Source organism: Fukomys damarensis, unplaced genomic scaffold (genome assembly GCF_012274545.1).
Source record: "Fukomys damarensis isolate Sample0158 unplaced genomic scaffold, DMR_v1.0_HiC HiC_scaffold_7, whole genome shotgun sequence".
NCBI classification, from domain to species: Eukaryota; Metazoa; Chordata; class Mammalia; order Rodentia; family Bathyergidae; genus Fukomys; species Fukomys damarensis.
Genome location: NW_022900919.1, coordinates 650,136 through 666,260, shown reverse-complemented (window position 1 = coordinate 666,260; position 16,125 = coordinate 650,136). Strand labels below are relative to the sequence as shown.

The 16,125-nt window shown below is 46.3% G+C and overlaps 1 protein-coding gene across 1 annotated transcript in view; it reads right to left on the bottom strand.

Annotated features, from left to right (window-relative positions):
* Nucleotides 1-16,125, bottom strand: part of Dpy19l1 (dpy-19 like C-mannosyltransferase 1) — a 74,770-nt gene that overhangs the window by 18,295 nt on the left and 40,350 nt on the right. The window contains exons 8-13 of the mRNA XM_010612884.1: nt 14,054-14,145; nt 9,699-9,798; nt 7,318-7,395; nt 2,965-3,051; nt 1,177-1,236; nt 534-614 (exon numbers count right to left, since the gene is read on the bottom strand). Coding sequence (XP_010611186.1) covers nt 534-614; nt 1,177-1,236; nt 2,965-3,051; nt 7,318-7,395; nt 9,699-9,798; nt 14,054-14,145 — 498 coding nt within the window. The remainder of the gene's footprint in view (nt 1-533; nt 615-1,176; nt 1,237-2,964; nt 3,052-7,317; nt 7,396-9,698; nt 9,799-14,053; nt 14,146-16,125) is intronic.

Sequence of the window (16,125 nt, the reverse complement as noted above, 5' to 3'; positions counted from 1 at the left end):
CCCAGACTACCCGAGACTCCTGTCAGTCGCCAGAGACACCTGAGCTGGGGAGAGGAGGCCAGAAAGATGGCGCAGAAGAAGGAAGGCGCCACGGGGTTGGACTGATGGCCCCACTGCTGATGGCCGGCTCTGTGCCACTCACTCTGTGCCACCAACCCCCGCTCTAGCCATGCTGACTGCCCACAGAGAGCAAGGGGAGAAGGGCGGCCTTAAAAGGCGGGCTTCATGTGCCATGGCTGTTTTGCTTTGAATTTTTATGGTGATATTGAAGCATCAATAAAATAAGAGAATTATGTCAAGAAATTTATTTTGGAAAATAAAAATTATATACAGAATTATATTTGCTTTAGATTAACTAGATAAAATCTTATGTGAACAGGTTTCATGCCAGAATTTGGTTATAAAAATGGTACTTTAATAACTCAAGCAAGTGTGTTCATTTCGCAGCACATATATTAAAATAACTCATGTAATTTGCTCCTAGCCTGTATATTTCTCTCACATCTTTCATGCTTATGGAAAAATGCACTTACATCATCTGCAATGCCAAAGAGTCTGGAGGTCAAAGACTTGAGTATAATAGTTCCAAATAACCAAAAGCATCCTTGGACAACCTACAAGAGAAAATAAAATATAAAACAACTAACTTCGATGCTTCAAATTGTACAGCCTATGGAGAAAAAAATAAATGCTTTAATTACATATCAAATAAGTATACCTCTAAAGAAAAAAATGCTTTCACCACATTTGAAATAAATATATAACTAAGAGGAAATGATAAAAACGCATTTCAGTTTAAAATAATACTGCTTCAAAATCAAAGGCCATAACCACAAATACATATATATATAAAATCTTATTCACAAATTAATGCATTTCTTTGGAGACTCACAGAGGAACTGCAGTTAAACTCCTTGTAACAGTCGCTTGCACATATGCCTGTCCCTCAGAAGAAACACCAGGGTAACAAAACAAACAAAAGTGGAGTCTACTACGCTTGGCCCTGATTGATCGTGACTTGCTTCCTGAAAAGGGCAACCTGGCACATTAAAATTGAGCCCTAATATGTTACAAAACTGTAGGATCCCCTGCATAAAAAAATGAAACATAAGTAAAATAAAATAAATTATATATTTTAGAGAAAAGACGTATGCGTTAAAATAGACTGATTCTTACCCATAAACAAAGTTCAGACACATTTATTCTCAGAAAATGAGGTTTCATTGCCAGCACGCCCTGAACAGAAAACAATGGTTAAAACTTACATTTACAAACCCAAATAAGCATTATTCTAAATAATTACACATTTGAGAAGCTGAAATCCAGCACGCTTTTGACTTCCCACACAGTATCACAACACGATCATGTCTGTTGTCAATGATTTCAAGAAACAGCTTTATTTTATCCAAAGGAAATTAGGTCAGTTAATGGCTTTGTAAAACTGAAAAGAGAATCACCAGATACAAATTTCCAGGACTGATTTTCATAGGTCAGACTTGTCTAAAACTCAAGAGGTATTTTAATGTTATAATATTAGTCATACAGGCATGAAAGTTTCCATAAGCTAAAACTTACTGACTCTTGGGATAAATCAAGGGATGGAGGGAAGGAGGGAAAAGAACTGAAATGTGTACGTCCATTTACCAACTCCCCTACTGAGTGTAAGCATTATGTGCTGCAAACATGTATGAATAAAACAAAAGTTTAAAACAATGAACGGATCAATTAACGACTTCTCTGTCAAATCTGAACTCTTTCTGGTACACAGACACCCACACTGTATCACCGTTAGGGAGCTAAGCCCACTTCAAACTTAGCAGAAATATGGCTGGTAATCATGATACAAATACTCTGAAGCCAAATTAAAACTTAAAGATGTGAGAACACAAAACACAATACAATCCAGGTTTCGAATGACGAGAAGCAGGCAAACCTAGCATGTGAAAGTATCGTGCACACACACTCTATTCAGCAATCCTGGGTACCACGCATCTTATACATCAAAACACAGGCAGCGTCGTGCCCAAGCTACACCTGCTGTCTCCCACATAGTCCTGCAGCTGTGAACTGAAATCAAAGAAGTTTCTACAAAACGTAGTTAGGTCTTATTCACAGGTGCTCTCCAGCTCGACAGCTTCCCATACACAGGCACACGAGTTGTGTCTGTGTCACGAGTAGTAACAGGACTCACCACAGTACCCACATGAATACGGGCCCGAGGATATCACATTTCCTCATTACAAAAACTCCGAATCTAACTACTAAACAAAGCACAGCAACTCCACTGCTAGCTTTTGTTGTTGCTTCACCACATGCTAAGGGCTCATTTCTGGGGCTGAATATAGTCGCATACCACACATGACAAAGCTGGTGGCTCAGATTGGGAAAAGGCACATTTCTGAGAAATGGGTTTTTGAATAATCATTATTTGTAAAATGGAAAAAACAGGAGGCTTCATTTTTTTAAAATAAGTTTGAGCAATCAAAAAAGCCAAAAATGATCCCAGTGACTTAAATTGCTCAAAAAGTACAATACCCTCAATTAAGACAGTGGAAGAAATGGGCCTATGGGCTTTAGACAGGAAGGACCGGAGAGAAAAAGGCAAAGCCACCTCAACAGAGACGACTTTCATACTTAGCCTGATGGGGACAAAGAGGAAGGAAACACAAGACTCTGCTCTGAACAGGCACGGGAACCAAAGGCCGGAGAAGACTGAGAGCAGAAAGCCAGGGCAAGGGCAGCTGCAGGAAGAGGTGCTGTGCTTCCCAGCACGAAAGCCCCTGGGGCTTTCCCCTCATGCGGCCTTGGAGTGGGCTCCTGACCAATGCACCACACGCAGATACTTTCAAGAGGACAGGTGACGCGGGGCCTGTGGACAGCCCTCACGAATTCCGGGCCAGGGTCAGAGAACAGATTCCACCAGGCTCCTATCAGCCCTGTCCCTAAGTCATAAGTCACACTTACCCAAACAGTCACCAAAGAGGAGGCGTAATACGACGTCAATAGCATCGAGTTCCCAAACATCAGAACAAAACACAGTGCAAGAGAAATCTGCGAAAATCCAAGAAAAAATACTATTAATACACGTAAGACGAGTGAAACACTGATTGTAAGAATCACACGATGGTAAAGGCCCAAGACAAGCATGGGACACATCATGAGAACAGCACCCTCTCATCCCACACCTCTTGCCCCAAGAGACCCTGGGACGGCTCCCTGGGCGTCCTCCCATGAAGCACAGGAGTCACATTCCGTTTGCATTTCAGCTCAAGGTCATATATGGGAACCTACACATAAGCTGCACTGTTTCTTGCTTCTACTCTTAATATGTCTCAGGAGGCTTTCCGTACCAGTCCAACCCAATCTCACTCAGTGAACCAAGAGAAGCACTGTATTCTATTCTATAGATGTGCTCTCTGGGTGGGTACTGCTCAACATTCAAGCTCTTTCTGGGTCTATTTTGTACTCTTTTGTTTTTCCTGCTAAGGTGAACATCCTTACATGTACATCCGACGAGACTTGTCACAAATTACAGACCTAGCTCCTTATGAAGCAAGCATACTGCAAATGTTTTTCCCAGTTTTGTTTTTTTACTCTGTGGTATTTTTGTACTATCACAAATTTTTGTTAGTCAAATTTATCATTCATTCTTTCTTTTAGGTTTTCAAGATTTAGCACCATAACTTAAAAAATCCTTTCAAAATAATTCATATTTTCTTCTAGAAGATTTACCTTTCGTCAATGTACATATCAATTTCCATGTGAATTTTAAAATCAGCTTGCTTCAACAAATAGTATTTTTATTAAAATTATTCAATAATGTTCATTATCTGAACCATTGTATCTACTACCCACTACTGAATTTTTAGGCCCCAAAGCAATGTACATTCCTGTCATTTCTTCTTATACAAACAGTAGTGAATACAGTTTTCCTCAGACAGAACCTGTATACTATAAAAGACTCGCCAGAGGAGACTTGTAAACTGCCAAGAAGTACACAGGAAGATGCTCAACACAACTAACGACGGGCAAGCATGATCAAAGCGACACGAGGACCTGTGGAAGGGCGGCAGGAGAGGCTGCAGGTCCTTCGAGGAAAAAGCTGAGCAAACCGACCCATCAGCAGTTTGTCTTCCCTCTGACCCAGAAGAGCAGTCACACAGCCACCCCGAAAGGACAGCCAGGCAGACACTGAGAACTGCAGCTGCAACGTACTGAGCAGAAACCCACGCGCAGACCCGTGTGGGAGCCAGTACGAGCACAGGCAAACCTAGCTGCTGCAGCGGCACCCTGGGAGGCAGATGCGGGAGGGCCACGGCGACTGGGCAAGACCCTGCCTCAGAATCTATAACTGGAGACTGCTGGAATGTCAGCATGGACAACTGTGAAAGTTAAAGCTCCAGTCAACCCAGGCACAGGGAGGTGCCTACATATTTGTGAATTTTGTCTCCAAGAGCTCCACGGTCCTCACAGTAAGTGTCAGAGGAAAAATCCCCGGGCCTCTGCACAAGAGGGGAAAGGTACTACTGTGAAATATGCCAGAACAGTCTTGCCTAAGGAAGAAATTATGCCAACCTCTGACAGTTGCCTCTGGAAGTGGGGAAACAGAGGAAATACTCCATACCTCATCTACGAGGCCAGCACTAGCCTAGCACTAAGTCAGACAATGACATTACAAAAAAGTACAAGACAGCATCTCTCATGAACAAGAACATTTAAAAAATCCACAACATTAGCAAATTAAAGAGTACATAAAAAGAATCATATGGCAGAACCAAGTAAGAATTATGCCTGGTATTTGAGGCTGGTTTAACATTTAAAAAGCAATTAATATAGACTGAACGAAGTGCACACAATCGGGAAAAATCATCTGACAAAAATTCAATACCCACTCACGATAACACTCATGGTAAAAACTCTCAAAAAACTGGGAAAAGAAGGAAATTTCATCAGCTGATAAAGAACATTCACAACAAACCTACAGCTAGCATGGACTTTGCAGAGAGAAACTAAGATCTTCCCAAAGTCTGGAAAAGACAAGAAGGCTCCCTTCCTCTAGTACTTCTCAGCCAGACGGTCTAGAAAACACAGCGAGAAAGGGAAATAAAAGGCATAAAGATTGGGAGGGGAGAACTTTAAGAGATGATATGATTATTTATGAAAAATATCCAAAGAATCGGCAAAAACCTCTTGGAACCACCAAGGAATTAGAGCAGGGTTGCACGACACAGGTTATAGTACAAGTCAACTGCTTTCCCATCTACAGAAATGAACAGAGTGGAAATTAGTAACAGTGCTATTGGATTAGCACCCAAAAAGATGGAATACGTGTAAGTCTAACAAAATGTGTATGAGAACCGTGCAAAGAAACTACAGTCCAACCATAACTGCCTATATGACCACGTGACTGCCCAACTCTGAATGTTTAACATTTAATTTACGGTTTGTCCTGCAAAGTGGAAAAAAACTGCAGTAATCAGTTTGGGAAAAAATAAGCCAATGACTGTCTGACTCAGTCACAAAGAGAGGTGCAAAAATCCAAGAGAAACAACAGAGCAATATATAAAAATTTTGCTTAGCCTGAAAAGCAAGGTTCTTTAATATTAGAAAAGCAATGTGTGTTAATTCATCACGGTGACAGATTAAAGAGGGAAAAGTGGATCTGAGCAGGTGCAGAAAGCGGCTCTCCTGCTCCCCATGGAACAACGACCACCACCCTCTGGCCTTGGGGTCTGGGGGCGGCCCTGCTGTCTCCTTCTGACTGCTACGCAACTTCCCTGCACTGAGATGCAACCTCAAACAGAGAGAACAAAAACAGCGACATCGTAACATAAAATTACCTGAAAACACAAAACATCACATTTATTTAAAAGTTTCTCTTAGATAGTTAGACAAATTGGTAAAAGATGTGAATAGTAATATCACAAGAAAATCAGAAACACAAAAGGTCTATAAACACACTAAATATGCTTGACTTTACCGAGAATCAGAAAAAATGTAAATTAGGTCACAAGAAGCCGTTCTATACCAACCAGACTGACAAAGATTTTAAAAATATGTAGACTAACAGCTGTTATATATTGTTATCTGAAGGAGCCAGATCATTTCAGAAGAAATAATTTCGTAGTTCTGAAGTTGAACACAATCAAAATTTACCCCCAGCAAGTCCACTGTTATGTACACCCGGGAGGCGTGCAGAGTGCATGGCACTGTGCATAAATGAAAGGAGGCAGGCAAGGAGAGCGAAGAATTTGAAAGTCCTCAGCAGACAAAGAACAGGTAAAGAAAATGTGCTGGACTTGTCCATGCAGGGTTAAACAATGCAGCAGTTCTCTCTCAACTGTGCTTGCACCCAACTCTCAAACACCCAAGCAAAGACAAGCCTCACTCACGAAAGGGTCCCCCGGTGCAGCCCCTGAAGACTGTCCTATTACGTGACGCCCAAAACTACGGGGACACAGGCATCGCGGAGTGAGGCGCTTCAGAGTCAGGACAGCGACTGGCGTCGGGTGCGCTTTGGGAACGCAGGACCTCACAGAAGGACGAAGCCCCACTTTGCCTTTGGAGGGAAAGCAGCTCACGCTGTTTATGTTCTAACCGTCACAGTTCCCTATGCTTAAATGTCATATACAGGTAGCAACTATTACAGAATAAGCAAAATGGCATATTGCAGAAATGCTAAGATTTATAAAAATGACCAGAAGAAGAAAAAATCAAATCAAACTAATGCTGAAGAGAGCACCAATGTGTCCCATACCAGTCATTCCCGCTCAGCTCCACTGCCCACCCTGGCTTCTCCCTACCCCGCTGCCCAGCATGACCTGCAGGCTGCCTCGGCCCACAGCGCCACCTCCACCCTGACAGGGATGCCCTGTTGGTACTGGCCTCGCTGCGCTGCCTTCTTTCTTTCCCGTCCTTTAATTCCTGCCTCTTCCCAACAAGCTGCCCAATCGCCCAGCACTGCCCACACAGCGCTACCTGACTCCCTTCCTTCCCCAGGGGCTCCTGATGCTGTTCCTGGGCTCGGATAGCAGGTCCCTGGGTGACACCCACTTCACCTAACAGCTGGACACGGGCATCACACGATGTCCCCTCCACTGCATTAACTCCTCTTCCCTGTGAGACAGAAAAGGCGTGGCACAGCCTCCAACAGCAAACACGACTCCAAACCTTCCGGGGGCCACTGTGCTGCCAGCCTCACAGCCTCGAATGCCCTTCTGCAGCGGTGGAACTAAGACAGGATGGGTTTCACAGGGCAAACCACCTCCTAGTCAACTTCAAGGTCAAACTAAATGTGAACAATGAGCAAACCATTACCATGTGCATATAAATGACCTTCCGTAGTTTACAGGCATCGATGTACCCCACAACATACACCACAAACAAGGAGGCAACCTGAAAGTCAGAAAGAAGCAAGTTAAAAGTAAAGTCATAATTTAAAATGAACACCTGTAAGGATAAACTAGAAATTACTGTTTAAAATTGATTCATAGTCGTACAGAAAGTGAATTCCTTAGTTTTTTCTGTCAATTTATTATAGAAAATGGTCAATATTCCAAAGTAGCAAATCCTGGCTGACTTTTCTCTCCCATCCACACTTCTCTCAATTATCCATGGGAATTGCCTGCTTTGTGGATTACCCAAAACAATTCACTTTAATATCAGGTTGACTCTGCGGTCAATAGGTACAATAAAAAGTGCCCTGTCCAATAAACAGATGAAAATGTAATTACAACATGACTACTAATACATAATTGGCGAAGGTACAATAAATTTAAAAATAATTAGGCAATGTATGTTTGTGTAAAAATACATTAATTTCTCCTTCTTAGTTACTACTGCAAGTATCTCCACTAGCATTCTATTTCATTAATGTAAGCATTCAAGCATTAGTTGTAATCAAATTAAGCAAATTTCAAATTAAAAAGATTGCTTTTACTATGAAGGCATTTTTAAATTTCTTTCTGATTTTGGAGAAAATTATGCTGTTTATGGAGAACTCTAAGAGCTCTGGAATGATCTGGATGGATCAGCTGATGACACGTGACCCTGTCTTGCTTATGAAGCAAGGCACCAGAGTGCACCTCTCTAGCCTGGTTCACAGTCCCTCCGCCCACTCTACCTCCCCTCCTGGACACAGCACACTGGCACACTGCACGGCAGACACCCCAAGTTCCACTCATCTGGTCTCCTAGCCCAAGTACTATAACAGATGCTGCCATTAGTAAGAAAATCTACAAGCCACCCCTCCAGGCTCTCCATCTGTGGCCATGGGGAGAACTGCACGGCAGGGTAACCAAGGGGAGGGGAGTCGCTGGCAACACGAGCTCCACAGAGAGGCAGGGCACAACCCCAAGACAAAAGCAAGGCCATCTCCTGCACTGGACACCCCTTTCCACTCCAGGGGCTGAGCAGTACCCCCACACCTAAGGGCAGAATCAGAGAATTGGGAGGCAATTTAAACCAGAAGCAGACCTTAAACATCACTTAGCTAAGAAGACAAAGGACTCTAAAGGCCAGATCAAAGGAAGAAGTGAGTACACAGCAAGCCAATTTCTAAAACACAGCAACAACCAGTCCCATGAGTGGCATCTGCTGACTACCAGGGGCTCACACAGGTCACTTCATCTGATCCTAGAAAGCAGGCTGTTCTGTTTTCCCTCGTTCAGAAATGAGAAAGCTGGAACTAAGATCAGATAAGTTTTCTGTCTAAGTCAAAAAGCTAGTGAACAGCTTGGACTCAAACCCAGGTCTGCCTCTATTTCTGAGGCAACACATTCACAACTCACAATATTAAAAAGCAACTCACAATGCTAAGTAGAATAAATCAGACACAGAAGGTTAAATATTGCAGCTTCTGTTGCATGAGAAGCCCAGAATAAAATATTTTGAAAAGCAAAATTAAAAATAAATGGTAGTTATCAGGGAGGTGGAGGGTGAGGGCATGGGAAGGGAGCCAGGACGAGGCAGCAGGGAGCTCAGGGCCAGCCGATCTGCACGGTGAGACTCCGTCTCAAAAGAAAAAGCATCTCATCAGCTGCTTCGTACAGACAGGCCCAGCACAACAGAAAGCAAAAGCAGCAGTGTGGGGACAGAGCACCCCCCAGGGCTCTCAGGTTGCTTCCTCTCCACCCTCCACGGGATGAGAGGCAGAAGCCCGCCCACCGCAGGCACACTCGGCCTGGTGCAGGGAGTGCGCTCAACCAGGACTCACTGGTGCTCCCTGGGAGTGAGGCAGTAAGGCGCCATCGTGACACAAGCACCTTCTGCTTGTGAGAAATACTTCCGCTCACTGGAGGGAAACTAAAGTCATAGCCTGGAGCTCTTTTTAAGGGAGATGACAAATGCTAAGTAACGAAGACGAGACTCTCACAAATCTGAGTTCAATTATGCGCTCTACTAAGTCAGTAACTGATATTCATGAAGAACCCTTACACATTCTCCACTTTGGACTCTTTAAAAGCATTAACTAGAGAAGTTTTAGGCCTAAATCAACTAACAGCTCAGCTATAATTTAATGTGAATTATTTCACAAGGTTAAACACATTAAGCTGAAATGGGTTTTAAATACAACCACCTCGCCAGGGATGTAGCTCAGTGGTGCTGCCATCCGTCTCGCAAGTTCAAGGTCCCGAGTTCAATCCCCGGTACCAAAACTAAATAATAGAAAAGAATAGAATAGAATACGCCCACCTCACCTGGGTAAGCAGCACAAACTGAGCGAACTGCCACGGAAGCATGAAGAATACATTGGACAGGCAGAGCGCAATCAGGCTTCCTCTGTGAAGTTTCGCAGCCCTTGAAAAGATAAAATAAGTCTCAGTGACTTTATCATAGAACAGACTGGCAAAACCACAAGCTGCTGCAGATCAGAACTCAACAGGCCCTGACGCAAACTGAGCCAGTGACCTAGTCACATCTCCCCTGTGCAAAGCAAGCACCTATCTCACTGTGAAATCCCACAGCCTGGGGTGGGGGGAGCAGAGCAGTACAATCACTGAATTTTTCAAATTTTACTGTAAATAAGACATTTTTAAACAATTATGTAGACTGACTTGTTGCAACGACAAGATGTCTAACGAACGTGACAGGAAGAGGTGGGTTCCAGGACTTCACACCCAGGCCCAGGCAGCTGGGGAGATCTGAGCTCCATGGGATGACAGGGGAGGCCGAGGCAGGGCCCCGTCTGGAGCTGGCTTCAGCAGGGTCATGACTGGGGATGAGACAGTCACTTTCTCCTCGGCCTGTGAGCCAGCTGAAGCTCCCAAATACCGCATCTCTGCAGGGGTGGACAGTGAGTGTGGACATCCCGAGGCGACAGGCAGTGTGGATGGAGGTCAGGGCGCCTGCTGAGGGTTACTCATGCCTCTCTTTACTTTTTCCAGATCCCTTCCCCAAAGGACTACCCTCTCTCTGCTATGCGAATCGAACCAAGCATCCTGAACTCCATCACGAGGGGGCCACATGCACAGGATCATCCCATGCCAGCCAACACCAGCGATGGGACAGCCATGCACGCACCACTGGCAGTTCAGCGAGCAGAAATGTGTTACACTCTCAGGAACCGATTAGTGAAATATAAAGCAAGAGAACTAGGTGAAATACAGCCTTCTTTAATGGACCTACAGAACATGTATGATGAAAAGTTCTAGCCTGTGCAACGTCCATGTCCGTTGTGTGCTTGTCTGCAAACATGCATGCAAACAAGCAGCCCCTGTGTAAAGCCTATGTGTTTCTTACAGATCACAGTCACAAAGACTGAAGTCTCTGCCAGGAGGAACGCACCCCGCTACCGCCTCTGAACACTAATGCGACTCGTTGCATCATCAACAAAGGCCCTGGAGCGGACGCAGGTCCTAACACTGCAGCTGGCCACAGGACTCCAGAGTGGAAGGAATGGAAGAGCAGAGACCAGCTGGCGAGGGTGTGGTTACAGCACAGACCCGCGACAGCAGAAAGGAGGTCCAAACGCTGATGAGAACCATCAAGAGACAGCTAAGACTGCACCGGGATCTGTGATTTATATAAAACCTCATCTCAAACACCAGGTGTGGTGGCGCGTGCCTGTAATCCCAGCACTTGGGAGGCTGAAGCAGGAAGATCGCTGTGAGTTCCAGCCTAGGCTACATAGTGAGTTCCAGGCCAGTCTCAACTACATAGTGAGACCCTGTCTCAGAAAAAAACAAAACAAAACAAAAAACCTCATCTCAAAAACACAGATCAGTCAAAACTGGAAAAGGCCAATTTGCAGAAATAAAACAGCCTGCTGGCTTCATGAATGATCCCAGACAGAGGAACAGTTTCCCGCCTCTTCCACAGCAGCGCGCTCCCCTCGCCCACATCCACACAGCGGCTTCCAGGCCAGCAGCCCCCCCACCCCCACCCATAAGTTTCTCATTTCTCGGCAGGAGATGAGACAGCTACTCGCCCCACAAGAAAGGCCTGTGGTAACCAGGAGCATCAGCAGACAGAGGAGATGTCAGGGAGGAGGCGCGGACTCGAGGAAAGGCAGGAGTGGCCTCACTCCAGAAGGGAGGTAGGACCTCCTGCCACAGACTCCAGCCGCTAAAACCTCCACAGTCACAGGGACAAGGCTCCCGCAGTCAGTCACACCAGCCCCCAGTGCCACACAGGCAAGGCAGGAGCCGCACCACTGGAACTGAGGGAAGGTGCCTGGAGGGTGAGTCTGAGCCTAAAGCTTTCAGTGGGAAACAAAAGACAGAAAGAAGGCGGTTGGTGGGGCCAAATAAAAATGATTACTGTGTGTGTAGAGGCAGCTTATTACAATCCCAGCACTTGGGGAGGCTGAGGCAAGAGGATGCAAGTCAGAGCAGGGGCTGGGCAACTTAGGGACTTAGTAAGATCCTATCTCAAAACAAAAAATAAAAAATGGACTGGGGATGCAACTCAGTGGTCCTCAGCTTTGTGGTCCTCAGTACCACAAAGAAAAACCAAAAAAAAAAAGAGAAAAACTCCTTGGGGGCTAAAATAAACAGCTTGCCACAGAAGTACCTAGAGAAGCCAGAAGCAAGCAGCCCCTAACAGAAGCAGGCAGCAGGTGAAGCAGCCCCAAAGTGGCAGGCAGGACAGCAGCCTCTAGCAAATTCCAGGAAGACAGGACTTCCAGGCAGAGGGGACACAGCTGCAGACCAGGGCCAGCACTCATCACCTGGCAAGGGGAGCAGAGCCCAGACTATGCAGGCGGCAGGTGTAACGAAGCTTCTTAAAAGCGGCAGGATATGAACTGCACCAGTAGCATCTGAAAGGGCAAACGGAATCACACCAAATCACAGGACAAAGCCAAAGGGCTGAAGAGAAAGCCTGCAGAATGGGAGAAATGTCTGCCAGACACTCTTCAGAGGACTAGGATCTAGAATTTACAAAGAACTCAAAAAGCCAGACCCTCCAAAATAAAAGACCCAATCAAACAATAGGCAACTGAAATGAATGGACACATCTCAGAAGAACAAATGGCCAACAAATACAAGAAAGACCGTCCAACATCGCTGGCCATTACAGAAATGCAAATTAAAGACAACCAAGATTTCATCTTACCTCAGAAAGAATGGTATCAAAGAAGCAAACAATTACAAATGCTAGTGAGGATGCAGGGAAAAAGGAAGACTCCCCCCACTGTTGTTGGTGGGAGTGTAAACTAGTACAGCCCCTACGGAAATGTGTGGAACTTCCTCAAAAACTAAAACTACAAATTCCACTCAACCCAGCTGTTCCCCTTCTAGGCTTCTTCCCAAGACAGCTAAAGGCATCACCTACGGTGACCCACGCATACCCATATTTCAGCAGCACCATTCACAGTAGCTAAATCTTGGAAGCCGCCTATGTGTCCAACCACGAGCAATGGCTGAAGAAGAAACGGTGTCCTACACCAGGGAGGACTCCGCCGAACAGGACAAACAGGTCCTTTGTGGGAGAATGGATGCACCGTGAGACCACGTGTTCAGTGAAATAAATCAGACACAGTTTAAACATCACAGGGTTTCTCTCATATGAGAAACTCAAAATATAAATACAGTAAGAATCTAGAGGTGGAGAAAGGGGTAGGGAGGAGTGCAGCAGGGAATAAAAAGCAATACGTTAAGCACAGGTACCGACTCCCTAAATGGGATGTAAACATTACACACCGCAAGCACATACTCATAAAACAGAAACAAAAAGTGACCGCAGGCCTCCTCCCCGCAGCCCTGGACATGGGAGAGCAGCGAGGACCTCCCGCGGGGCCAGCGCCCAGCACTCACCCTCCCACAGCACTCCGTCCTGGCCGCCGCCCAGGGACAGGCAGGGGACCCCTTCCCGGGGCGTAGGGCACGGTGGCCAGTCCAGTGGTCCTGTGTTTGCAGCTGCTGCAGAAGCGCTGAACCCCATCCCGAGAGGATTCAGGGCAAGGCAGTGAGGCCGGGGACAGGCAGACAACAGAGCTCACCACGTGAAAGCCACCACACCCGCACCAGGCAGTGCAGGAGAGACGGGCCCAGCCTGCTACGACCCGAGGGTGCCTCTGGACCCTCCCACGCGGCAGAGCCCTGGTGAGAGGCAGCTTCAGGCTGACCGCTCTCTGCCCGTTCCCTCACCATTCTCCGCAGCTCGGTCCGTGCCCACTCCGGGCTTCGGCCAGAGAGTTGCTGGCTGAGGCCCCAGAACAGGGGCGAGCCTTGCCCGGCCCCGAATTTCCAGCAGGGGCTCTCCGAGCATCTGAGGACCCCCAAGATGGCTTTCTGTTGGCCACGCGGTCCTGGGGACGGATGCCGAGAAGGTAGGAGATGGCTTCAGCCGCCAGGCCAGCCCCTCCTCTGGCCATAACAGAACAGACGCAGGGCGGCGGCCACGGGAAGCGGGAGTGGGCGTGTGGCCTTGAGCGGCGAGGACAAGGGAAGCCGGGTGGAGGCAGAACGACGCAGTGTTTGGCGCCCGGTGTAAATTTTGGTCTGGAAATCTTTACACTACTTCAACAGGAGATCATCTGGACAGTGCTGACCTGTTTTATTATGGCAACTTAAACTGTAGTGTCAATTATTTAAAAATGAGTGAAAATTACCTGAGAATATGAGTCACTAGCAACATCTGAAGCACAAGGAAAGGGTACGAGAAGCTTTCTCGGAGAGGTGGGGTCCACATCACGCGGGTGCACTGCAACGAGAACATTCAGAATGTGTGAAGAGCTCCCTAAATTCACCTTAGGACACACCTAGCGAAGGCTGCTACTTACAGACGCCAAGGAGAAGTACTTTCCACACGTCATTTAAATGGTGCAATATGAAACCAGACTTCCCACAAAGAACAGAAGTGGGAAGTGCAAAACAGCGCTGAGAAAGAGACCTCAGGATTGGGACTGCGCTGTGCACACCCCACATCCTCCTGCCAGTCCTCCACGGAGCTCAGGCACCTGGGCGACCCCCACCTGGTGACTGTGAGTGTTGTGACTGGGGCGTCCCCAGCAACCCAAGACTGTGCTCACTAAATACCATTTCCCCTGACAGAATCCAGTATTCCTTGGACAATACCAGATTCTGTATCTGGGTCAAGAAAGTACAAGGCGATCTTGTAAATACTTTTTGTGCCACAAAGGAAATGTTTAAAGGCTGAAAGAATGTTCAAAAGAAGTGAGAACAGTACGACCAAGATTTAGCTCAGTGGTTCCGCCACCTGCCTCACAAGTGCAAGGTCCCAAGTTTGATCCCTGGTACCAAAAAAAATAATTGAGAACAGTATCCAAAAAGCACAGAAGACCCAGGAATTAGCCAACGGAAGATATGAGGGGCACGACAGACACACACAAACTGACACACGTGAAGAGAGGTGAAACATAGCCACGCTGGTGTCCTGGAAGACTCAACATGTTTGGGGTGTCAGTTCTCCCTACTGACTTGGAGTTTCAGTGACCACAATTAAAATTGTGTGCAAATTGTGCACAAGTTGAAAAAGGAAGCAGCAGTGACAGAGTGATCCTAAAACTTACACAGAAACACACAGGCCCAGAACAGCCATGTGCCAGCTGGAGACTTCACCACCAGAGAGCAAACTTAGAAAGTCACAATATTTAACACTGTATGACACTGGCTTGAAGATTTAAAAGACTAATATAGAAAGATTGAAAGGCTAGAAACAAACTTAGAAAATATTACCCGTGATCAAAGACATAAGGTGAATGCTGAAATACTTTTACATCACTGGGCCGGGGATGCAGCTGGGTGGTGCTGCACCTACCTGGCAAGTGCAAGGTCCTGAGTTCGATCCCCAGCACCAAAATAAACAAACAAATAAAAAAATAAGTATCATTACAGCAAAAGGCACAGTGCCATGACTCCACTTAAAAATACTCTCCCTTGCTTCAAAAACACTTATCCATCCTTCTCGCCACTTTCTGAAGCAGTTCTAGAAGTCCTCTTTCCTGAGGGTCTCTAGATGTGCTGCCTTATGTCCTAAATCGACTCAAAACAATGCTTCCCCTTTCAGTCATCCTGTCTATAGGGAAGAGCAGGAAGCCGCACGGTGTCGGTGGGGTTCAGGCATGCGGTGGATGAGGATGCGGCATTGCGTTTTTATCAGCCTGCTTTCCACTGAATGGTGCTGGGGGCAGCAGCCACTGCATCTGTAGGCGCTCACACTTCCTACAGCCACTCGAGGAGGAGGACTTTCCAGAACTGCTGTGGAAAGTGACGAGGCTGATGGGCAAGTGTGTCTGAGGTGAGGGGAGAGGTGTGAGGGGTGCCTGGCGAAGTTCTTTTACTGCGATATTTTAAAAGATTAAACACACACTGCATTTCTAGATCATCCCTACAGTCATCTTCTGGATGGCAAACCACCACAACTTCATGGGGAAAGTGCTCTTTTCCATGAGGGTACCACACTGCCTGGGAACCATGGAGAAGAATATCTAAATCCGATAAGCAGCAAACAAGGTTCTCTCCAGGAGCACTCATCAAAGACCTACAAACTCAAACTGCAGAAGGGCAGGTTCCACTCATCAGAATTACTAAAATTAAGAGGAAAGCCAAGAGCAATATTGACAGGAGAGTGGAGGAAGCAACTTCCGGATTCCACAACATAGGAAGAGGTGAGCAGCACTGTGGAGAACTACATGGAAAGTACTGCAGACACAGGCTGGGA